General features: G+C 34.8%; 1 protein-coding gene across 2 annotated transcripts in view; it reads left to right on the forward strand.

Moving 5' to 3' along the window:
• The window catches only part of LOC138712136 (cytochrome P450 4C1-like), a 39,330-nt gene extending 21,270 nt beyond the window's left edge, over positions 1-18,060 (forward strand). For both annotated transcript variants that reach the window (XM_069843600.1, XM_069843601.1), the window contains exons 8-12: positions 5,579-5,660; positions 7,223-7,332; positions 10,841-10,909; positions 13,755-13,923; positions 15,845-18,060. In XM_069843600.1, coding sequence (XP_069699701.1) covers positions 5,579-5,660; positions 7,223-7,332; positions 10,841-10,909; positions 13,755-13,923; positions 15,845-16,197 — 783 coding nt within the window. In that variant the 3' untranslated portion in view covers positions 16,198-18,060. The remainder of the gene's footprint in view (positions 1-5,578; positions 5,661-7,222; positions 7,333-10,840; positions 10,910-13,754; positions 13,924-15,844) is intronic.
• Positions 18,061-18,609: the final 549 nt, after the last annotated feature.

Genomic DNA, 18,609 nt, shown 5'->3' on the forward strand with positions numbered 1-18,609 from the left:
TTCATATAAGCCTACTCAGAGAGAGTTTTGTAACGACCTCTGCAATATGATGGTAAGTTGCAATATTCCGTTACACAAGTTATAAAATGCTACTTTCAAATAATTTCTGCAGAAATATACTGGGAGAAACGTTCCATGCGAGTCAAGATATTTATCCCCGTGCTAAATTATGTCATCAACAGCATTAGGAAATCTATCCCAAATAATAAAATATGGGTATCTGTTGTGCATAAAAGATGTTTACAAAGATGTTCTCACAACAATAAAACAACTAGAATCGTCAACCTTCGAAATGTTCAGTGGCCTCCGACTCTTAGAAAATTTGTACCAAAGTCTGTGTGAAGCAAAACCACATCTAAGTTTGGAACCGGTTAAGCCGAAATTTGGGACCGTGTTGAAAAATAACTGTGGACTTTCAGCAATGTGTGAAATAAGAGATATTTTGTCGGTTAATGGCGAGCCCTCAGATGATACGTGTGACAGCTCATATTTTCGTTTCGCACCACTCATGTCTTGCAATGTGGAACGCACATTTTCTCAGTTCAGAATGTTTCTAAGTGATAGGCGAAGAGATTTTTCTTTCGATACTCTAAGGAAATGTATTGTTCTTTATTGTAATGGAACTGTGGACGCATCAATAGGTGAAACATAAATGAAAACTGTTGTACAGTTTAGCATTCTATTAATAATATAATGTTATTAAAGTTCTAACGATGTGTCACAATGAATTTATTTACAACACTGTCATGTAAAGAAAGTGCAACTTTGTCCTTCACTGCACTGAACCTGTACAATGGAGGAAACGTCCTATCTTCCCCTCCCATCACACATCAAGCTAGGCATACACCACACTATCCAAGCACAAGTAACTTATGAACGCGGGCAATGAAGACCGTGCTTTACATATCACCGTCCTTCGCAAGTCTTTCGTGGCTCCGACTTAAAGAACGCAGAACTTTACACTCTTTGTCTTTACTCTTTCAAATTCTGCACTCCTCAACACCAAATTACCTTTCGTCTCGTTTCTCTTATCTATACTCTAACCACGACGTAAATACCAGATCACTTATCTGTGGCACGCTAAGTATACCTCTTCATAGAACATCTTGTTATTCATCATCTTTTACAGTATCCACCTCGCGTCAATGGAATTCCTTGTCACAAAGTATTAGGGACTGCAAGACAATAAACACTTTTAAAAACAGCTTAAAATATAACCTTATTAGCATTTCACTCCAATCATACTGATTTAAACTATCACTGACTACATTGTTACTTCTTTCTTTAGACATTATCCTGATAGTGCTGTATTTCCAAAATTTCTCATAATAATCTCTTTCTATTATCTAATATTATTTGAAATATATTAACATTCTATGTATTTTAGCTTAATTCTGCTACACAGTTTATTTCAGTTTTTAATTAATAGTTCATAGTATTTTGTTGTTTAATTCGTAAATAACTCTTGTATACATGTAACTCTTATCTAAATCAAATTGTTGAATTCTTGTAAGCTCATGCATATGTATATATATTTCTTACTGGTTGAGTGGAAGAGAAGGCCTTACGGCCTTAACTCTGCCAGCTAAAATAAATTATTATTATTATTATTATTATTATTATTATTATTATTATTATTATTATTATCATTATTCTTCATGTAGCCTACAGAGATTAAAAAAAATAACGCATAATTTTAATTAAAATTGAATGAAACGATTTTGGACAAAGAGCTTAGTTACGTCAAACATTGTGTTTTGATAGGAATATTTTCTACGAATACAGGACATTTTTCTGACTGTTCAGCAAGTCATGATGTAATCGAGAATATTAATTTCAAATGCCACCTTATAGTTCTTGTTAATATCATCTGAAGTCCACTGTTGTGGAGTATCGGTTAGTAAGTCTGACCACGAAATGAGAGGGCTCGGGTTCAAATCCTGGTTGGGACAAGTTTAAATGGTTTAGATTTCTCCGAGATTTTAACTAACCTCATTAACAGCAAATGCTGTGTAACTTTTGGCGCTGACCTCTGGACTTATTTCGCTGGCATTGTCACCTTCATCTCATTCAGACGCTACATAATCATAGCAGTTGATAAAGCGTCGTAAAATAATCAATAAAAATGTCATCTGCAATTATTTTTTAAAATTCCTGTGCAACACTTCATTTGTTTTATACAGTATCACCTTGACTATGGTTACAATGGTAACAATTTTATTGTTGATATATTTTATTAGTCCTTATATTAAAACTATTTTGTGCGAGATCGTGCGAATTTGCTTGCTTTCCGCACAAAACCAATACGCGGTAAGTGTGAAATACCACATTCAGTATTCCCAACGTAACACACATAACAATTTCCCTCTTCTTACCGCTTAAGCGCCATATTCATTTTACTGCTTTAGGCTTTTAACATATTATTTTTAGAGACGTTTAACATAGTAATAATTATAAATTGGAAACTTACCTCTGCAATTTCACCTAAATTGCACTGTTAATTATTGTTTTTAAATATTTTGCAAAAATTAAGTAAACTCTAGAACACCACAAAAGTTACTACATTTGTAATGCAAGTACCATTAAGGAATCCGTGAAAAAATCAACAAGATTCCAGATGCCGATGTTATTACTGCAATATGTTATATAATATTGTTAAAATATTAAAATGAAAAATAAATCTTTACATAACCTTACCGTTTGTTTTAAGTTCGCATTTATAGACTGGGGGAAAAAAAGACAGACGTATATCACGGCCTGCTGGAATATAGTAAACACAGCAAACATTTTATAACAACAATGTTGAAGAAAGATATTTTGGTTTTCCGAAGTTGCCGTCATTGAACAGAAACCAAGATGGAGATTTCATTGCAACTAATTAGAAATTCCTCTTTCAGGTATGTAATAAACGATCTTCGCACAAAATAATATAAAATACACGAGCGGTATGTTTGTTTTCATGTTCTCGGAAATTAAAAAAGCTCAACTACGTTTCGCTTTTTCAGTCTTTTCCTCGAACATGAAAACATCAACATACCGCTCTTGTAACGCATATTACTATTACTGAAGAAATCGTAAGATGTGTTCGTAAGAGAATTGAAATTCTGATGATGATGATGATGATGATGATGATGATGATGATGATACTATTGTTTGGTGACTGAAATCGTACGTAATAACAGTTTAACAAAACTCGTCCAAATCGGCTACCTGTTTCTCATATGGAAGGAAGAAGAGGGCAGAGTGGCGTGCAAGGTCTCCTGATCTTTCTATGGGGATATCTGAAAAGCAAGATCTTTGCTATGAAACCTGGAGTCCTCTACACCTTATTCCTCATTTCTCATTAAATAAATTCAATTTAACGCATAATCTAAGAGAAAGCAATTCAAACACTAAAAATATTAATTTATGTAAAAGTCAGTAAAGTGTTACTGAATTTTGTTTGTACAAAATTGTGATGTGTTTTTCATAAAACCATGAAATTCACAGAAACGCGGAATCCAAATAAAAGAATGAGATCTTCGCTGAACGTAAATATAAAAATATGCTCTTTCAGATGACATTAAAAACCTACAGGGTGTCATTTCAATTTGTTGTCGATGATGTCATAACTCGCACAAGAGTATGAAAAATATTTTGTTTCCATAAACTATTTCTTTCTAAATACAAAGTTTGACGTATTTTAGTTTTTTTATTAGAAATCTTCCCATTCAATCTCTATAGTAATTTTATTATGTATTACTTTTAAAAATTCTTTATACAGAGTCAAAAATAAACAAATGTAGTTCTTCCTTCAGTGATTTACTGACATTTAAAAATAAAACTCCTATCAATCAAACAGACTATTATGCTCTTAGTAGATTCAACATGTTTTGAATTAGTAGAATTACTCTAGAAATAAAAGCGCAACATGATTTCCTATTCTTATTGTTCTGTCTTAGAGGTCTCCATTGATATTTACTTCGTATATAATGCGTGACGAATCCCCAGAACAAGAAAACCAATGGAGTGAGTTCTGGAGAGACAGTGTGCTGAGAATGAAAAATTTCTTCCAATTCAACAATCCAGGAATAATATATGTACAGAAATGTGCAAACGCAGTAGAGGGTATAACAACTATGACAGAGTGCCTACAATTTGCAACTGCTTTGGAAAATTACGCTCCAAATCTCAGACTAAGAAGTTTGTACCGAAACCATTAAGTTGTGTGACTTTGGATTATATCTCCACCGAATGAAAAGTAGTAGCGAAGCTCTCAATATCAGTGAACCAGAACAACAAACATGTACACCTGGGTGGTAACCAAACTTCTGCTCCAATCGTCCACGACCTTGGAACAAGAAATAAGAGCAATAATTTGTAATAATAAACTTCGTAACTCCGAACCTAAAATAATTTATCCATAGGCCTACATATAAAAATAACATGCAAAGTATACAATTATGATTCTAGCCTCATTATAACAAATAACAATTAACATTTTCATTTTATCAAAAGAAATGCTCCTTTTGTTCAGAAAAAGTAAACAATATTTGTAGTCTGAAAATATTCGTTCTACGTTATAAGGTGTTACTGAAGCAAATCTGAAATATGATACAGTATATCGTACTATCATCAGGTTAACAACTACTTTGTGAATCTAATAGTGTATCTCGTACGTGGCACATAATATTAAATCCATAATAAAATTATTATCAAGAAAATTTTTCATTTCTATTGTAATGACAGCTAGGAAGTTCGTATCGTAATTCTGACGTTGAATGAACTTGAATTGTAACGCAACCGAATGCATAGTAGCAAAGCAGCATGAGACGTCAACAGACCAGCAAAACAAAAAAAGTATTGACAGCTGGTAAATAAGCTTGTCTTTCAACCAACATTTAACGAAGAACAATCCGGGAAAAAATAAACGTATTACACGCTTCTGTTTGCACAATTATTTAAGAACAGATGAGTTTACTTTTTTTAATCATGCATAATATTAATATTACGTAAATAATACAATAATAACCGAATACCTCACTTTGTTCGAAACCTAAAATATCAAAATAAATTAATAATACTCTTCAAACTATTCACGACTGTACATAGGTCCACAGAATGATACTATGCGTTGTTTATGTGAACTGCGTATCGTATGTAGCGAATGCGATCAGGGCGAGACGCGGGTGACATCTATATTCCTTGCTATACTCAAATTATATCTACGGTGTTTTGGTACGAAGTTTCTGCCAATGCTGACGACTGAAGGGAAGTAGCCCTGAGCAAAAATGCTTACCCGCATTACACAATTAGTCAGTTTTGCCAACATGGTGTAGCTCTTAGGTGAAATTACCTTCCAGATTAGTGGAAAGAGAAGTAGGCACTGTCTAATGTGGAGTAAAGAGAATCTACACCAGATGCTAGATCTTCAACTCCAATCTTCCAAGATTAATATGCAATTTGCTCTTACAGAGTCATAGAATGGAACCTGGAGTATATTGATAAAGTGACTTAAATCAGCAACTCCTGACTATGGAACATGAATCTTTCCGTATATACAAACAATATTTGCATACTTATTTTACTTGTATTTCAGGTGATTCAAGAACGGAAGGCACAGCTTCTTGGTAATGGAAATAAGATGCAAGGATATTCAGGAAGCGAGGACGAAGTCATAGGTAATAAACGAAACTTGATATGTAGTTTACTTCGATGTTTTTGCAATTTATGTTCTAGTACTTCAATATTTTTACGCAGTTTATCCACTTTATTGCAAAAAACTTCGTGAGAAAAACAGTGATAATACAAAGAATTCCATTTAGAAATTTTCAAGAAGACGCATTAAATCATAACTGAACATTTCAGCACATTGTTAGAGGAAAGATGCTCATAGTTAATAGACTTTACTCTGACTATTACACTTTTACTACGTCGTAGTACTTTTGACCAATAAAACGGTACGGAAAGCAACCTATCATGGTTGCTTATCCTACAATTGTTATCACCTCCCTAGCATTTGTTTTTAATCACCTCCGTAGCATTTGTTACTTTGTTTGCCAACATTCTACTATCAATAATTGAGGGGCTTAGAACAAAAAGCAGGTAAGTGACGGAAACCTAGTTTTGAGGAAATTACAGTTAAAGTTCTACATGCAATGGAATATTATACACTAGTCTGGTGAAATGATGCCCATATAGCAGCACTGCACAGTGCGATCACTTACCTGATTTTATCCCAAAGAAACACCCTTTTGGGCTATCACAACACGCACTTACCTCATTTTTTTAATGTCACTTACCTGCTCTTAGTTCTAAGCCCCTCAATTGTAGCCTACCTTTTAAAATGGTTCATGTTTATTTCACCATCCTTAATTAACACTTTTCTATCATTATCTTGTTTATATTATTTAGGTTATGTTACAGTTTCTACTGTATGAGATTATGAATAGTCACGTATCAGAGATTGTTTAATATATTATATTGATAGTTGAAATAGAATTTAAGTTTTCAATAACAGTTAAACCGTACCAAGAAAGCCTTCTTGACTAGTAATCGTCTATAGAGTTCAATGAAGATTGTATAGTTGGCAGAACTGATAACAAGAGAACAGTAGATCATAACACACAACTGCCATCTAGTGGAATATTTGTAATGATGAGATGGAACAATAATACATTTTCAAGACAGTTTAGTATTTTAATAAGTCAATTAATATTTATTGTATTAGAGTACTTTATTTCTCTTAATCTTTACATACTTTCTTCTAATCGCATAATAGTCAATAATATCTCAATCGAGTTTTGAGTTTCTCTAGATAAATCAAAACCTCTAGTGAGATTACTGTATATAAAATTATCGCATTTATGTGCCAGCGATCATTTCTTTAAATTAATTTTATTAATTGAATGCATTACTTTGGTAATTTCACTTACTGTGTAAAACGCATAGCAGTACTTATGTAATTTGTGTGACGCCGTTTATTTCTAAATCATAACAGGATGTCAAAGAAACAAAAGAAGAAAAACAGAAAATAACTGCTTTGTTTAGTTATCCATTATGAATTCCTTCAAAATAAATCACGATATAGGAAACGACAGAAATTTTTAGGATTGCATGCGACATCATCAAAAGTTGTTTCTAGATTAATCATTTATTTTACAATGAATTATTTTATAAATATAAAGAATTACCTGTATATCAACTTTTAGAAGTCTATTAATGGAATTTACATTCATTTCAGGTAAGAAGAAAAGAAAGGCGTTCTTGGACCTCCTCCTAGAAGCATCCCTTGGCGGAGTTAAACTCACAGACACGGAGCTCAGAGAGGAAGTGGACACCTTCATGTTCGAGGTACATTCTAGTAAACGGTAACGAAACACCCTCATCTCTAACAAAATGCATCAAATTATAGTGATATACTTTATGGTTTACACCATTAGGCCTGTTAAATTTCGTGGTTATCTCTCAGTCCTTCCATTAAAAAAAAGTAATTCACTAGTTAAGTGAAAAATCGCTTATCAGACTGTAAAGCCGTGAGACGGCAAGAAGATTATCCGCAAGAGCTGCGATCTACCTGTCAAACTTTAGTGCGGAGAGACAGGGTAGGTCCCTTAGGTCTGACTAGAACAGTATCTGAAGTATCCAGGTCACGTGCAAATGCCATTGTTTCTTATTATCACTTCTAGTGATGGTAGGCCTAATGGTCTGTATGCGTAATTTATTAATTTTATTACTGATAATTTATATCTCCGGTGATTCATTAATGGTATATTCCGTCAATCGTTTTAGATGCTGACTCTCTGCTGCTTATAATCCTTTATTAATTAATTTATTTATGAATTTATTAATTTATTAATTAGTTAATTTATCTTTGTTTATTTATTTCATTGCTGCTTTTACTTTTATTACTTATTTCATTATTTACTTAATTACTCATTTATTTATCTATTTATTCATCTATTTAACTATTTAACTATTTATCTACTTATCTACCTATTTGTCTACTTATTTATTTATTTATGTTGTGAGATAACTTAACAAAAAAACTTATTTTCTACACAAAGTCATTGATCTGATCAATATTTATTGGAAACCGTAAAGATTGCAACAATTACAGATAAATAAGCCTTTCAAACTCAGACTATAAACATACGCCAAAATTATCTGTAGCTCAAGGCCTGAGCACGATTAATAATAATAATAATAATAATAATAATAATAATAATAATAATAATACTTAGTGCCAGAACAAAGATATATGACATAAGATACATATTAATTTTTTTTATATAAAAACACTCTAGCACCCCCAGAAAGAGTAAGTTACATACTCGTCCTCAGGGGGCATTCCACATAATGTTAAGACATTTTATTAAATAACAGAGTAAAAAAAAAAAAAAAAAAAAAAAAAAAAAGAAAGAAAGAAAGAAGAAAAACTGGTTTGGGGCCTGTCATTTTCCCGAGCCTGACTCTGGTAATTCGGGTTTTCAGCTTAGCCAGCGTCTTCTTGTAGCTTTCAGAATTGACATTTTCGGGAAAATTTCAGTATACGGATACCTCACTGGCGACAATTATCTTACAATTCTAAAAAGAGCAGATTTGTTTGTGATTGTCGAATGCACATCATCATGCTTACATAAAGGCACTTTTCAGTGCACAATAATTTATTTTATGTGCACAAGATTGGAATTCTGGAGTAAGAGGGAAAGGAAGGTATCCGTGTTCTGAAATTTATGCACTTTTTTTTTTTCATACTCCAGGACATTCAAAAGAATCACATCTCGCCTCTCCCAAAAGATGTAATTTTCGCTCCTGTTGAAAAGCATTCTACCCACCGCCTCACTTTATTCGCATCCACTGAATCATCTCCGTACACTTACAGCAAACGTCAATGGATGTCAGTGGGTGTAATTTGTTCGGCAGTGAGGAATTCAATAACATCCTTTGTTTCATACCCACATCTATGTCAGATGCCATTTTGGTAGACTCTCCTGCTGCCCCTATCTGTCGCATGACAACCAAATTAATAGGACATTAACGTGAAGGTTCAATATTCATTACAACGCCACTAACATCCGGCTCAGACGTATAGATCAACCCAAAAAAAGAAAAGAAACAAGAGGTATTAATTTCGGAACGACCCTCGTACAATAGAGAGTAATCGCACCCTCCTGGTCCTCTAAACGTTTAACGCTATGTTGACGTCATTGATGAAAGGGCCAATCAGAGCCATTCACCTCACGTTATTTCAATAGAAGACCCGCTACCTCTAGGCGGATAATGTGGAAATGAACGGAGTTTACTGCAGGCCTAATTCGGCGCTAGAAAATGGCATTCCTTTTGGGACTTAAACCTGCGCATTATATTCATCTATTTAGAATATCTCAAGATGGGTAAATTATTCAGACCAAAGTACAAGAATGCTCAGAAAATAATTTTTCGTTGAGATTTCAACAGACAAAAGGTCGATAGATTCGCCAAAAGAAAACACTCCTTTGTTTAACTCGCCGTAACTCAAAAACCTATAAATATTTTGAATAACGGTCACTTTGAAAAGTAATTTCTATTTTATTTCAACATTTCTCTCGCTTCGACTCCACATCTATCGTTGGTTGGTTGGTAGGTTATTTTACGACGCTTTATAAACATCTAGGTTATTTAGCGTCTGAATGAGATGAAGGTGATAATGCCGGTGAAATGAGTCCGGGGTCCAACACCGAAAGTTACCCAGCATTTGCTCATATTGGGTTGAGGGAAAACCCCGGAAAAAACCTCAACCAGGTAACTTGCCCCGACCGGGAATCGAACCCGGGCCACCTGGTTTCGCGGCTAGACGTGGTAACCGTTACTCCACAGGTTTGGACCACATCTATCGTGAAAAATAAAAAACGTTTACCGCTTACCAACTTTTGAAAGTGTAAAGGTCTATTCTGAACAGATCAAATCGAAGTTAGTATTCTTTTTCTCACTTTTCAAAAAAGATTTTCATTTCGAATTTTTTTCTATGCTTTTCTCAAACATTATGCTATGAATTTAAAAATACTACAGCGCGATTATCATAGGAGCTACGACGTGATAAATATTTAACGGAGTGGGAAATATCGTATAATAGTGCCTTAGGTTAACCCTTTCTGACCTGAATTTATGGGTACACAAGATCATAGAGACACCAGGGAGAAAAAAAAAAGCAATTCTCTTCATAATAACTGCTCGCAAAGCAACTGCGGGTACTGCACTCTATCGGTAAAGAACGAAACTACTTCTGAGAATACCGAAATAGAATCATCAGGTAAATCATACGAGTTAGAGATTGAAGAAATGTTAGTGATTTCAAATGGACTCATTCAAGCGGAAAGAGTTCAAGAAATACGTTTACCGATTCCTTACGATTCTTTCTGAAGTTTTACGAACATGAACATACGTCACCAAATATGTTACTAATGATGTCGAAATAGCGTTAGACGTATAGCGGGCGACGAGGGTGCGAAAAATCTTTAATAAGTCCGTAAATGACCACAGGATTATAGCTACGAATATGTAAATAGAAACTATAACGCTTTAGAAGAGTTATTGAACCATTTGTACTCTGCAAGTACTACATATCGTCGGTTTACAAGGAAAACACATTAAATAAAAAAAAATAGTTCTGAGAGAAAGGCGTATACAATGTACACATTGTGTGTTTATAAACTTAGAATTGGAAAGTAAAATACAAATAAGGAGAAACTATTTACTAAGTATAATATTTTGAAAATTCAGTTTCGTCAACAACTTTCAGAAGTTTTATTCTGAGAAGTAATATTTTTTTTACTTAATGTGTTTTGCTTGTAAACCGACGATATGCCGTCTTTTATTTCAGGGACATGATACGACAAGCGCTGGGATGTGCTGGGCGCTCTATATGCTGGGGCTGCATCCAGAAGTACAAGTAAGCAAACATCACTGAAGGTTTGAAATCATATGATCACAGTCTACTATATACAGTCGCGAAGCTTGAGGTTTTTTTTTGCAAATCTCATGATAAAGTGCTCCAAGCGGTTAGCAACTAGAAACAATAGACTGTCCATGGTTGACTTTGGACTGTGTCGTATTTCTATTGAGTGATAGCTCGTTGCGTATTTCACATTGATGCTTGTGAAATGTTCGTTATTGGTTATAAAGAAAATGTTAATGGCTAAAATATAATAATTGGAATAATAATATGGGACAAGGAGGAGACGTTTGTAGTGCTATAAACTGTAGCAACAGTAACAGAAAGAGGCCAGAGTTATCCTTTTTCCGATTTCCGAAAGATTCAGAAAGGTTCTGCTGTGCAGAAACAAAACTGTTAATTTGAAGTTCTTTGTGACTGTTAGAATACATTGTATCCTTAAATTTCACAATGAAATGTTTCATTCTAACCGAAAGGACATTAGATACCGGTTAAAATTCTGTCACTTAGGCTGCTAAATTTCCAGAGAAATAAAGGTTAGGTCTACTTTTTTTTTCAGAGGACATATTTTTAATTGTAGCTATTAATTTTGTTATTATTTTTATGTGTTATTTTACTAAAGACGTAGAAAAATTAAGTTTGTTTTAATGAAATTTATTGATCACGTTTTATTTTCAATTCTGGTGGGATTATTATTGCTTAGGCCTACTTTTTTCTTCAAAGGATATGTTTTTATTCATAGCTGTTAATTTTGTTGTTATTTTTATTTGTTGCTTTACTAGAGACGTAGAAAAAGTCTGTTACAATAAAATTTATTGATCACGTTTTATTTCCAATTCTGGTGTGATTATTATTGCTTAACCTCATCCCACTTTGTTAACTACGTAAGCATACACTACAAGTACCGGTACACGTAACTTACTCCATTAATTCATATTTCCATTATTATTGTTGTAAAGAGAAATGCAAATTAATATTTATTGGTTTCATAGTTAATTATCGCTATAATCTTGAATGAGTGAAGCTGTTATAGTAAATTTCAGTTCGTTTTGCACAAACAAAAATTATATTAACTTATTTCTTGCATGTATCTTCGAGTTTATGTTGGAATTTAATATACTTAATTAAAATAATAAATTAACTTTATGCATTTAATATTTCAATAATGGAAGGAAGGTGTTAATTCTTACAAAAGAACACGACAACGAAAGTGTAACATATTTTGTCGGCTGCTAGGAGAGAGATCTGCGATGATGAGGTGATAGTAGCGATCCTAGTGGTGGGAAACTACCCATGTTTGCATTTTTACAACATATTGAGCTTCGCGACTGTATATAGTAGACTGTGATATGATCATAGAGGACAGTGACTTTTCTCTATGTTACGGAGGGATGGATCCGAATATTTATCTATCCACTCACTACTGAATCGTCGTTCCATATCAATACCAGCCGCCAGAATTGATATATACACCGCGTATAGAACATTGCTACAGTGACCTCAGATTGACCTTACTGACTGTCGTTTCGGCTCAGCTATGGTAAGAAACAGTATTAGTCGTTTCACAGTTTGAGAGCTCTATTCGACATCCCTGGTCTAGTACATCTCAAACCCGATGAAACATACATGTATCGACACTAGCCACAGCAATCGTGATGCGTTCTTTCAACTCATCTAAATCACTACAAAATATTATGTTTCTCAAATCCCTCCCCCTAAAAAAAAATCGCACTGTGTGAGATCGGGGTTCCTTGCTGGCCACCGTGCGAGAGCGTGGTTGTTGTCTGTTGCAGCGCTGTGGAAGTGTCCTCGTACCGGTACCAGTTATCCTGTTGGAAAATGGAGTACCCCCTTTCCTTATGTAGTTGAGACAGTTTCTCAACCTAACGGTGAAAAATGCATGTCGATATCACAGACAGCCATCTTAGCTACATATTTAGGTTGCACTAGCACAACAATCAAAGTAGTAATACCAACAGTGTGTCGTATCTTCTACAGTTCAATCTAACAGCACAAAATGCATATCGATATCACACATAGTTTTTGTTTTATTTGTACTAACCCGTTATTGTAAAAATCTTAATCATTAAACATTTAATTAACATTATCAAATCCTTACGTGAATGCAAGAACTAGATAATGAAATTTCTTACACTTCAAAGAGAAAAAAAATCTTACATTGGCTACACTCAACTTTTCTAGCAAAAATTACACCATTTATGGCTTAATATTATTTTGCAACGATGAAAAATTCATGAAGTTGTGAAAGGGGAGAAATGAAGTGGACAGAAAAATAAAATTGATGCTTTAAACTCGTTTAAAACATTAATTTACACGTTTAAAAGTAGCGAGTTACAATATATTCTAGCGAAATCAAACTTGTATGCGAGCGAAGGAGGACACTTTCAACATCTACTCTAAGGTAGGTTTCATAATCCATTTCTGTATTAGGCAGAATTTTACCGGCTGACCTATCGCCTGGGAGTCAGATTCCGTGCTACGGCAGAGATATATTTCAAGGATCCTGTATAATTACGTATAATTATCGTACTCTCCTTCAGATAATAAGACATGAGAGAATCTATATACCTAGTATTAAAAACTGTATGAATTAAAATTTCATATTACTATATTACCTTCCTTCATTCTAGTAAAGATGTCACAATATTAATAAAAATTCAGAACTGTGAGTAAACACAAGTTATTATAGAGTGAATCAATATTATTTCTAACTAGTGATAAACTTGAAGAAAATTACAAATCTGGCTTTCAGCTGTAGCTCTCTGTGAAGCTGACTTGAACGCTCTACCGACTGAAGAAAATTGTTTCAATTTCATTCCAGGCAAAGGCGTTTGAAGAGCAGGAGCGAATCTTCCAAGGCTCCACTCGCAGTGTCACGATGAAGGACCTGAGCGAGATGAAGTATTTGGAACAGGTGATCAAGGAGTCTTTGAGGCTGTATCCCAGTGTGCCTTTCATTGGGAGACTTCTCAACGAAGATATTGAAATAGGTAAAAAAAGATCTATTGACGTGCGGTCTTCGAGAATGGATTTATTTCCTGTAATGAAAGCTCTATATTTCTTTAGTTGGTAATTTGTGTTCGTATGTCTGCAGTTCCAGTTGAAAATATTTTTTTTGAAAAAAAAAAAAAGAAAAAAAAAAAGGTAATCAAGTGAAAGCAAAGGAAGGACGAACAAAAACCTATGCAACAAATACGATTGGCATATACAAAATGATTCAGGAGGAATAGTAAATATTTTATGATATGGTACTATTCATTATTCTCAATAAAAAAAGTTTATATAAATATTTGCTCCATTTCCAATGGGCGACGAGAGGTAGCAACAGTGAAAGATAAGGAATACAGAGATGATGTGTGAAGTGGAATTTCTAGCATGTTAGCGCATTGTGATCGAGTTTTAATATTATGATAGCGAGAGAGAGTATGAAAACGGGCGAATAAATAAGAGGGGGATGAAGTATGTATAATTCGATACAAGAGAGAAAACGAGTGCAGATTTCCCCTCTCATGTAACCTAAGCCATGATAATTTCTCGAAAGAAGGTGAGATATGATCATAGTATCGAACATTACAAATGAAGCGGACGCACGCGTTATGAACACGCTGTAGTTTCTGAGCGGAATCAATCCTGAGATCACAATAATCGAACTGAGGTAGAATGAATGTCTGTACCAACATCTGTTTTAATTTGGATGGATAATGATACAATTTTTTTTGGTGAATGGAGAATAGAGAAAGCTTTCTTACATGTCTATTTAATATGTTTCCTAATTGAGATCAGATTCGAAATGCACTCCGAGATTTTTTACGGTAAAACTAAACGGGATGATTGTTTTATTCAGTTTCACACGTGGAATATTCAGGTCGTTGACTCAGGAATTAATCTACGGTTTGCGAACAGAATAGCCTGTGATTTGCATGGGTTTAGGTTAAGTTCATTAATGATAGAGCAAAGTTTAAGTTGTTTATCCGCGGGATTGATCAAGATGTTAGTGCAGGAACCACCACTGGTTCTCATGTCAAGTACCTTTCCTCCATCTCCTTACTTCATAGGCCGTCTGTCGCATGTAATCACTGCAGTTCGAGTTTTGGTCACCGCTGGTCTGCACCCATTTATTAACACTGCTGCCTTCATAAAATTTGCAAGGCTTGTTATACGTAACATTCAAACTGCTGTATCTCCACATTCACTGAAAAATGGACACATGTTAGAAACATGTTTACTTAGAATAGTCAAATTTACAATCTCCTACAATATTTACTATTCCTTCTCAATCAATCTCTATGTTAAAACAGTATGTGTCAAAATGTATAGTCAACCAATTAGGAGGCAAAACAGAAGATTGACTAGATTAAAATAGCATTCATTCATTCATTCATATGTTCTGCTGAAGGACAGGTCTTTCACTGCAAACCCTGCTTTCTCCAATCTTTCCTATTTTCTGCCTTCGTCTTTGTCTCCTCATATGATCCATATATCTTTATGTCGTCTATCATCTGATATCTTCTTCTGCCACGAACTCTTCTCCCGTTCACCATTCCTTCCAGTGCATCATTCAGTAGCAGTTTCTTCTCAGCCAGTGACCCAACCAATTCCTTTTCCTCTTCCTAATCAGTTTCAGCATCATTCTTTCTTCACCAATTCTTTCGAACCCGGCTAAAATTTTAAGTTATATGCAGTATTTTGCTATGGAAATAGAAATACACTGTTTCTAAAGTCATGTAAAATTGCTGATAAAAAGCAGACGACATATGTTATGCCAAATGTCTTGACAATGTTTCGCTTTTGGGCATCACGCATTTAAATACTGTCATTTTTTCGCAAGCAGAATTCATCGCACTGTATACAATACAATACAACACAATAAAATACATTACAATACAATAATGATATGTATTTTCTTTTCAGGTGGTTACAAACTTCCTGCCGGATGTATTTTGACCCTTCACATCTATCAAGTACATCGCAATCCAAAACAATTCCCCAATCCCCATAAATTTGACCCCGATAACTTCCTACCAGAGAGGATAGCCAAGAGGCACCCCTACGCATACGTCCCGTTCAGTGCTGGGCCCAGGAATTGCGTGGGACAGAAGTTCGCTCTTCTGGAGGAGAAGACTGTGTTGTCCTACATGCTGCGAAACTTCAAGTGGAGTTCTCTGGATAAGGTAGAAGATATAAAACTTGTGGCGGAACTTGTGCTCAGACCTGAGAATGGAATACGCCTCAAAATTACCAAGAGGGGCGACAAGCGACTTTGAGGCAATCCGAATGTGCGCATGTCGTAACTCTAAGCTCATGGTTTTGTATGTGTAACTCGATAATAAGTGTGTAGGGAGCGAATTTTATGACCCAACATTTAAGAATAACGCTGAGTATATAGGATATCATTACCTGTATGTAAGATTAAGCAAGGAAAACACATTTGAAATTGTTAAACACATGGTATTTCAAATGAAAATAATCATTTTCTGTATAAACCGTGCGCCATAGATTTTGCTACCTACTTTGAGTGTACTATACAGAATGTAACGAAAAAGGCGGGAAAAATTTCATGTACGAATTCCTCATATGAATAGAAAAACACGATTATACAATATGAGTTCGGTAATGCATGGTTTCTGAGTAGGGTTTACAATTATGATTACAGCGCACGTTTGTTTCCTGGAATAATTGAAGGGTTCAGAGCCATAGTGGGCCAAGCTCCATTTATTAAAAACGGAAAAAGCAAGGTTAAAGTTAAGTGAATACCATAGTTTAATGAAGATTGACATTTCATTTAGTTTTAATGTTTATACTTTATATTACTTGCTATATGTTTCCATTGAATTATGGTAATAACTTCATTTTAACCCTTGTTTTCTACGGTTTTAGGAAATGGCGCTTGGGCCACTATGGTTCTGAACCCTTCAATTATGACGCATTCTGTTTATATTTCCTTAGATAAACTGCTCAAAATGTTGATATCTTGCCCGAATATAGGCCGAAGCTCGTCGTCTCAACGAGATACGAATATAACTGGTCTCTACGCTCACCGGATTTCAACCGATTGCACTTCTTTCTGTGGGGTACTTAAATTTTTTACGTATTCGACAATCAAGGAACTCGCCGTCAGCGGATTCTGCAAAGCTGTCAGACAATAATAACTCTGCCAGGAATGTTGAGATCTCTATGAGACAAGATGTGACCTGTATTCAGGCAGGACGTAAAACTTTTTGAACAGTTTATCTAAGGAAATGTAAACAGAATGCATCATAATAATAATTTGGGCAAACTAACCTACTGGATTACAATATGATCATACTTGCAAGCCCTGTTTATAAACCAAACATTTCAGCACCTTTGTAGATATACCCAATTTATCTTCTACAAGGAACCCATACCTGAACTTTTTTGTCCTCTTTTTTTCGTTATACCCTGCATAACAGTGTGAGATTACCTCTCGTATACCAAAACAATGAAGTCGTCCAGACTTAGCTCTAGAAGACGGAGTAGCCGTATCAGAAAACGAAAAAGTATTTTATATTTTAAGGGAAGAAGCTGAACTATCGCTTAGGAAAATGAATAATTTGAAAGCAATAGGAGTTGGTGGATTCCCCATTGCATTAGTAAAATGTTTGGGTGAAGATAAGAAGGAAATTCTCTCATTATGCAACGAAATTTAATATGAGAAAGACTAATGGCCTGAAGATTTTACGGATACAGTGATGCTTCGAATACCAAAGTTCAGGACTATCAGCCTGGTATGACACTCAGCGAATATTCTCCTGCGAATACTGAATCGACGTTTATATTCTAAGATGGAAGGACAGTTGGAAGAAGAGCAGTTTGGCTTCAGGAAGGTATACAATAAAATTAAAAATAGAGAATAAATTCTCAAATGTGACTATTTAAATATATTTTGTTATATATCAAGATACGATTGAAGACTGCGTCTGTTAGCTGTTACAGCATTCCGATGCTAATATAGAAACGCCTTAGGGCTCCGGACTCTTGGAGCTTATCAGACTACACGTTATCAGGCATAGGTTAACCTCTAAAAGAGTAGTTGTTAATATAGCCTATGACTTTTAATTATACTAAGTGGATGTATTATTATTTTATTAATAAATCATTTTTAAGGAGATGAAAAGTTATTGGCAAAAATAAAAACACTCTCAAACTATGATTGTAGCTTCATGACGCATACATGCTGTTGCTTCTGAAGATACCTAACTGCAATACCTGGATTGCTGAATGAATGAATGAGGAGGAAATATCAATTGAAAGGTACATGATGATAATCGCGTCCTTGCAACGATTCTGTAACTCCTGCATGGCTCAATGTCGTGTGCCTTTTCAAGACCCAGAGGCGTCCACCCGAGAAAGACTCGGACATTCGTTAAACCGAACACTGGATCACTCCGCGAGACGGAAGAGCTTTGCATACTGCCTATAGCGTTCTGTAGCAATGCATCATTTCCATTTTTCGTAACCGGTTGTGCACGACTCTAGTTTAAACATTCGGCGTCTTGTTCCGTTCTTGCGCTGAAGTGCAAGTAGGACTTTGTATATATTATAACTGGAAGCGCGCAATTCACTAGGGCCCAGGGTAATCTTTGGCCTCATCTCGCCAAATACCATCTATCACCAGTTCTATGGACACTAAATAATCTAGTACAGATGAAGAGACA

The sequence above is a fragment of the Periplaneta americana genome, chromosome 13 (assembly GCF_040183065.1).
Source record: "Periplaneta americana isolate PAMFEO1 chromosome 13, P.americana_PAMFEO1_priV1, whole genome shotgun sequence".
In the NCBI taxonomy this organism is placed as follows: domain Eukaryota; kingdom Metazoa; phylum Arthropoda; class Insecta; order Blattodea; family Blattidae; genus Periplaneta; species Periplaneta americana.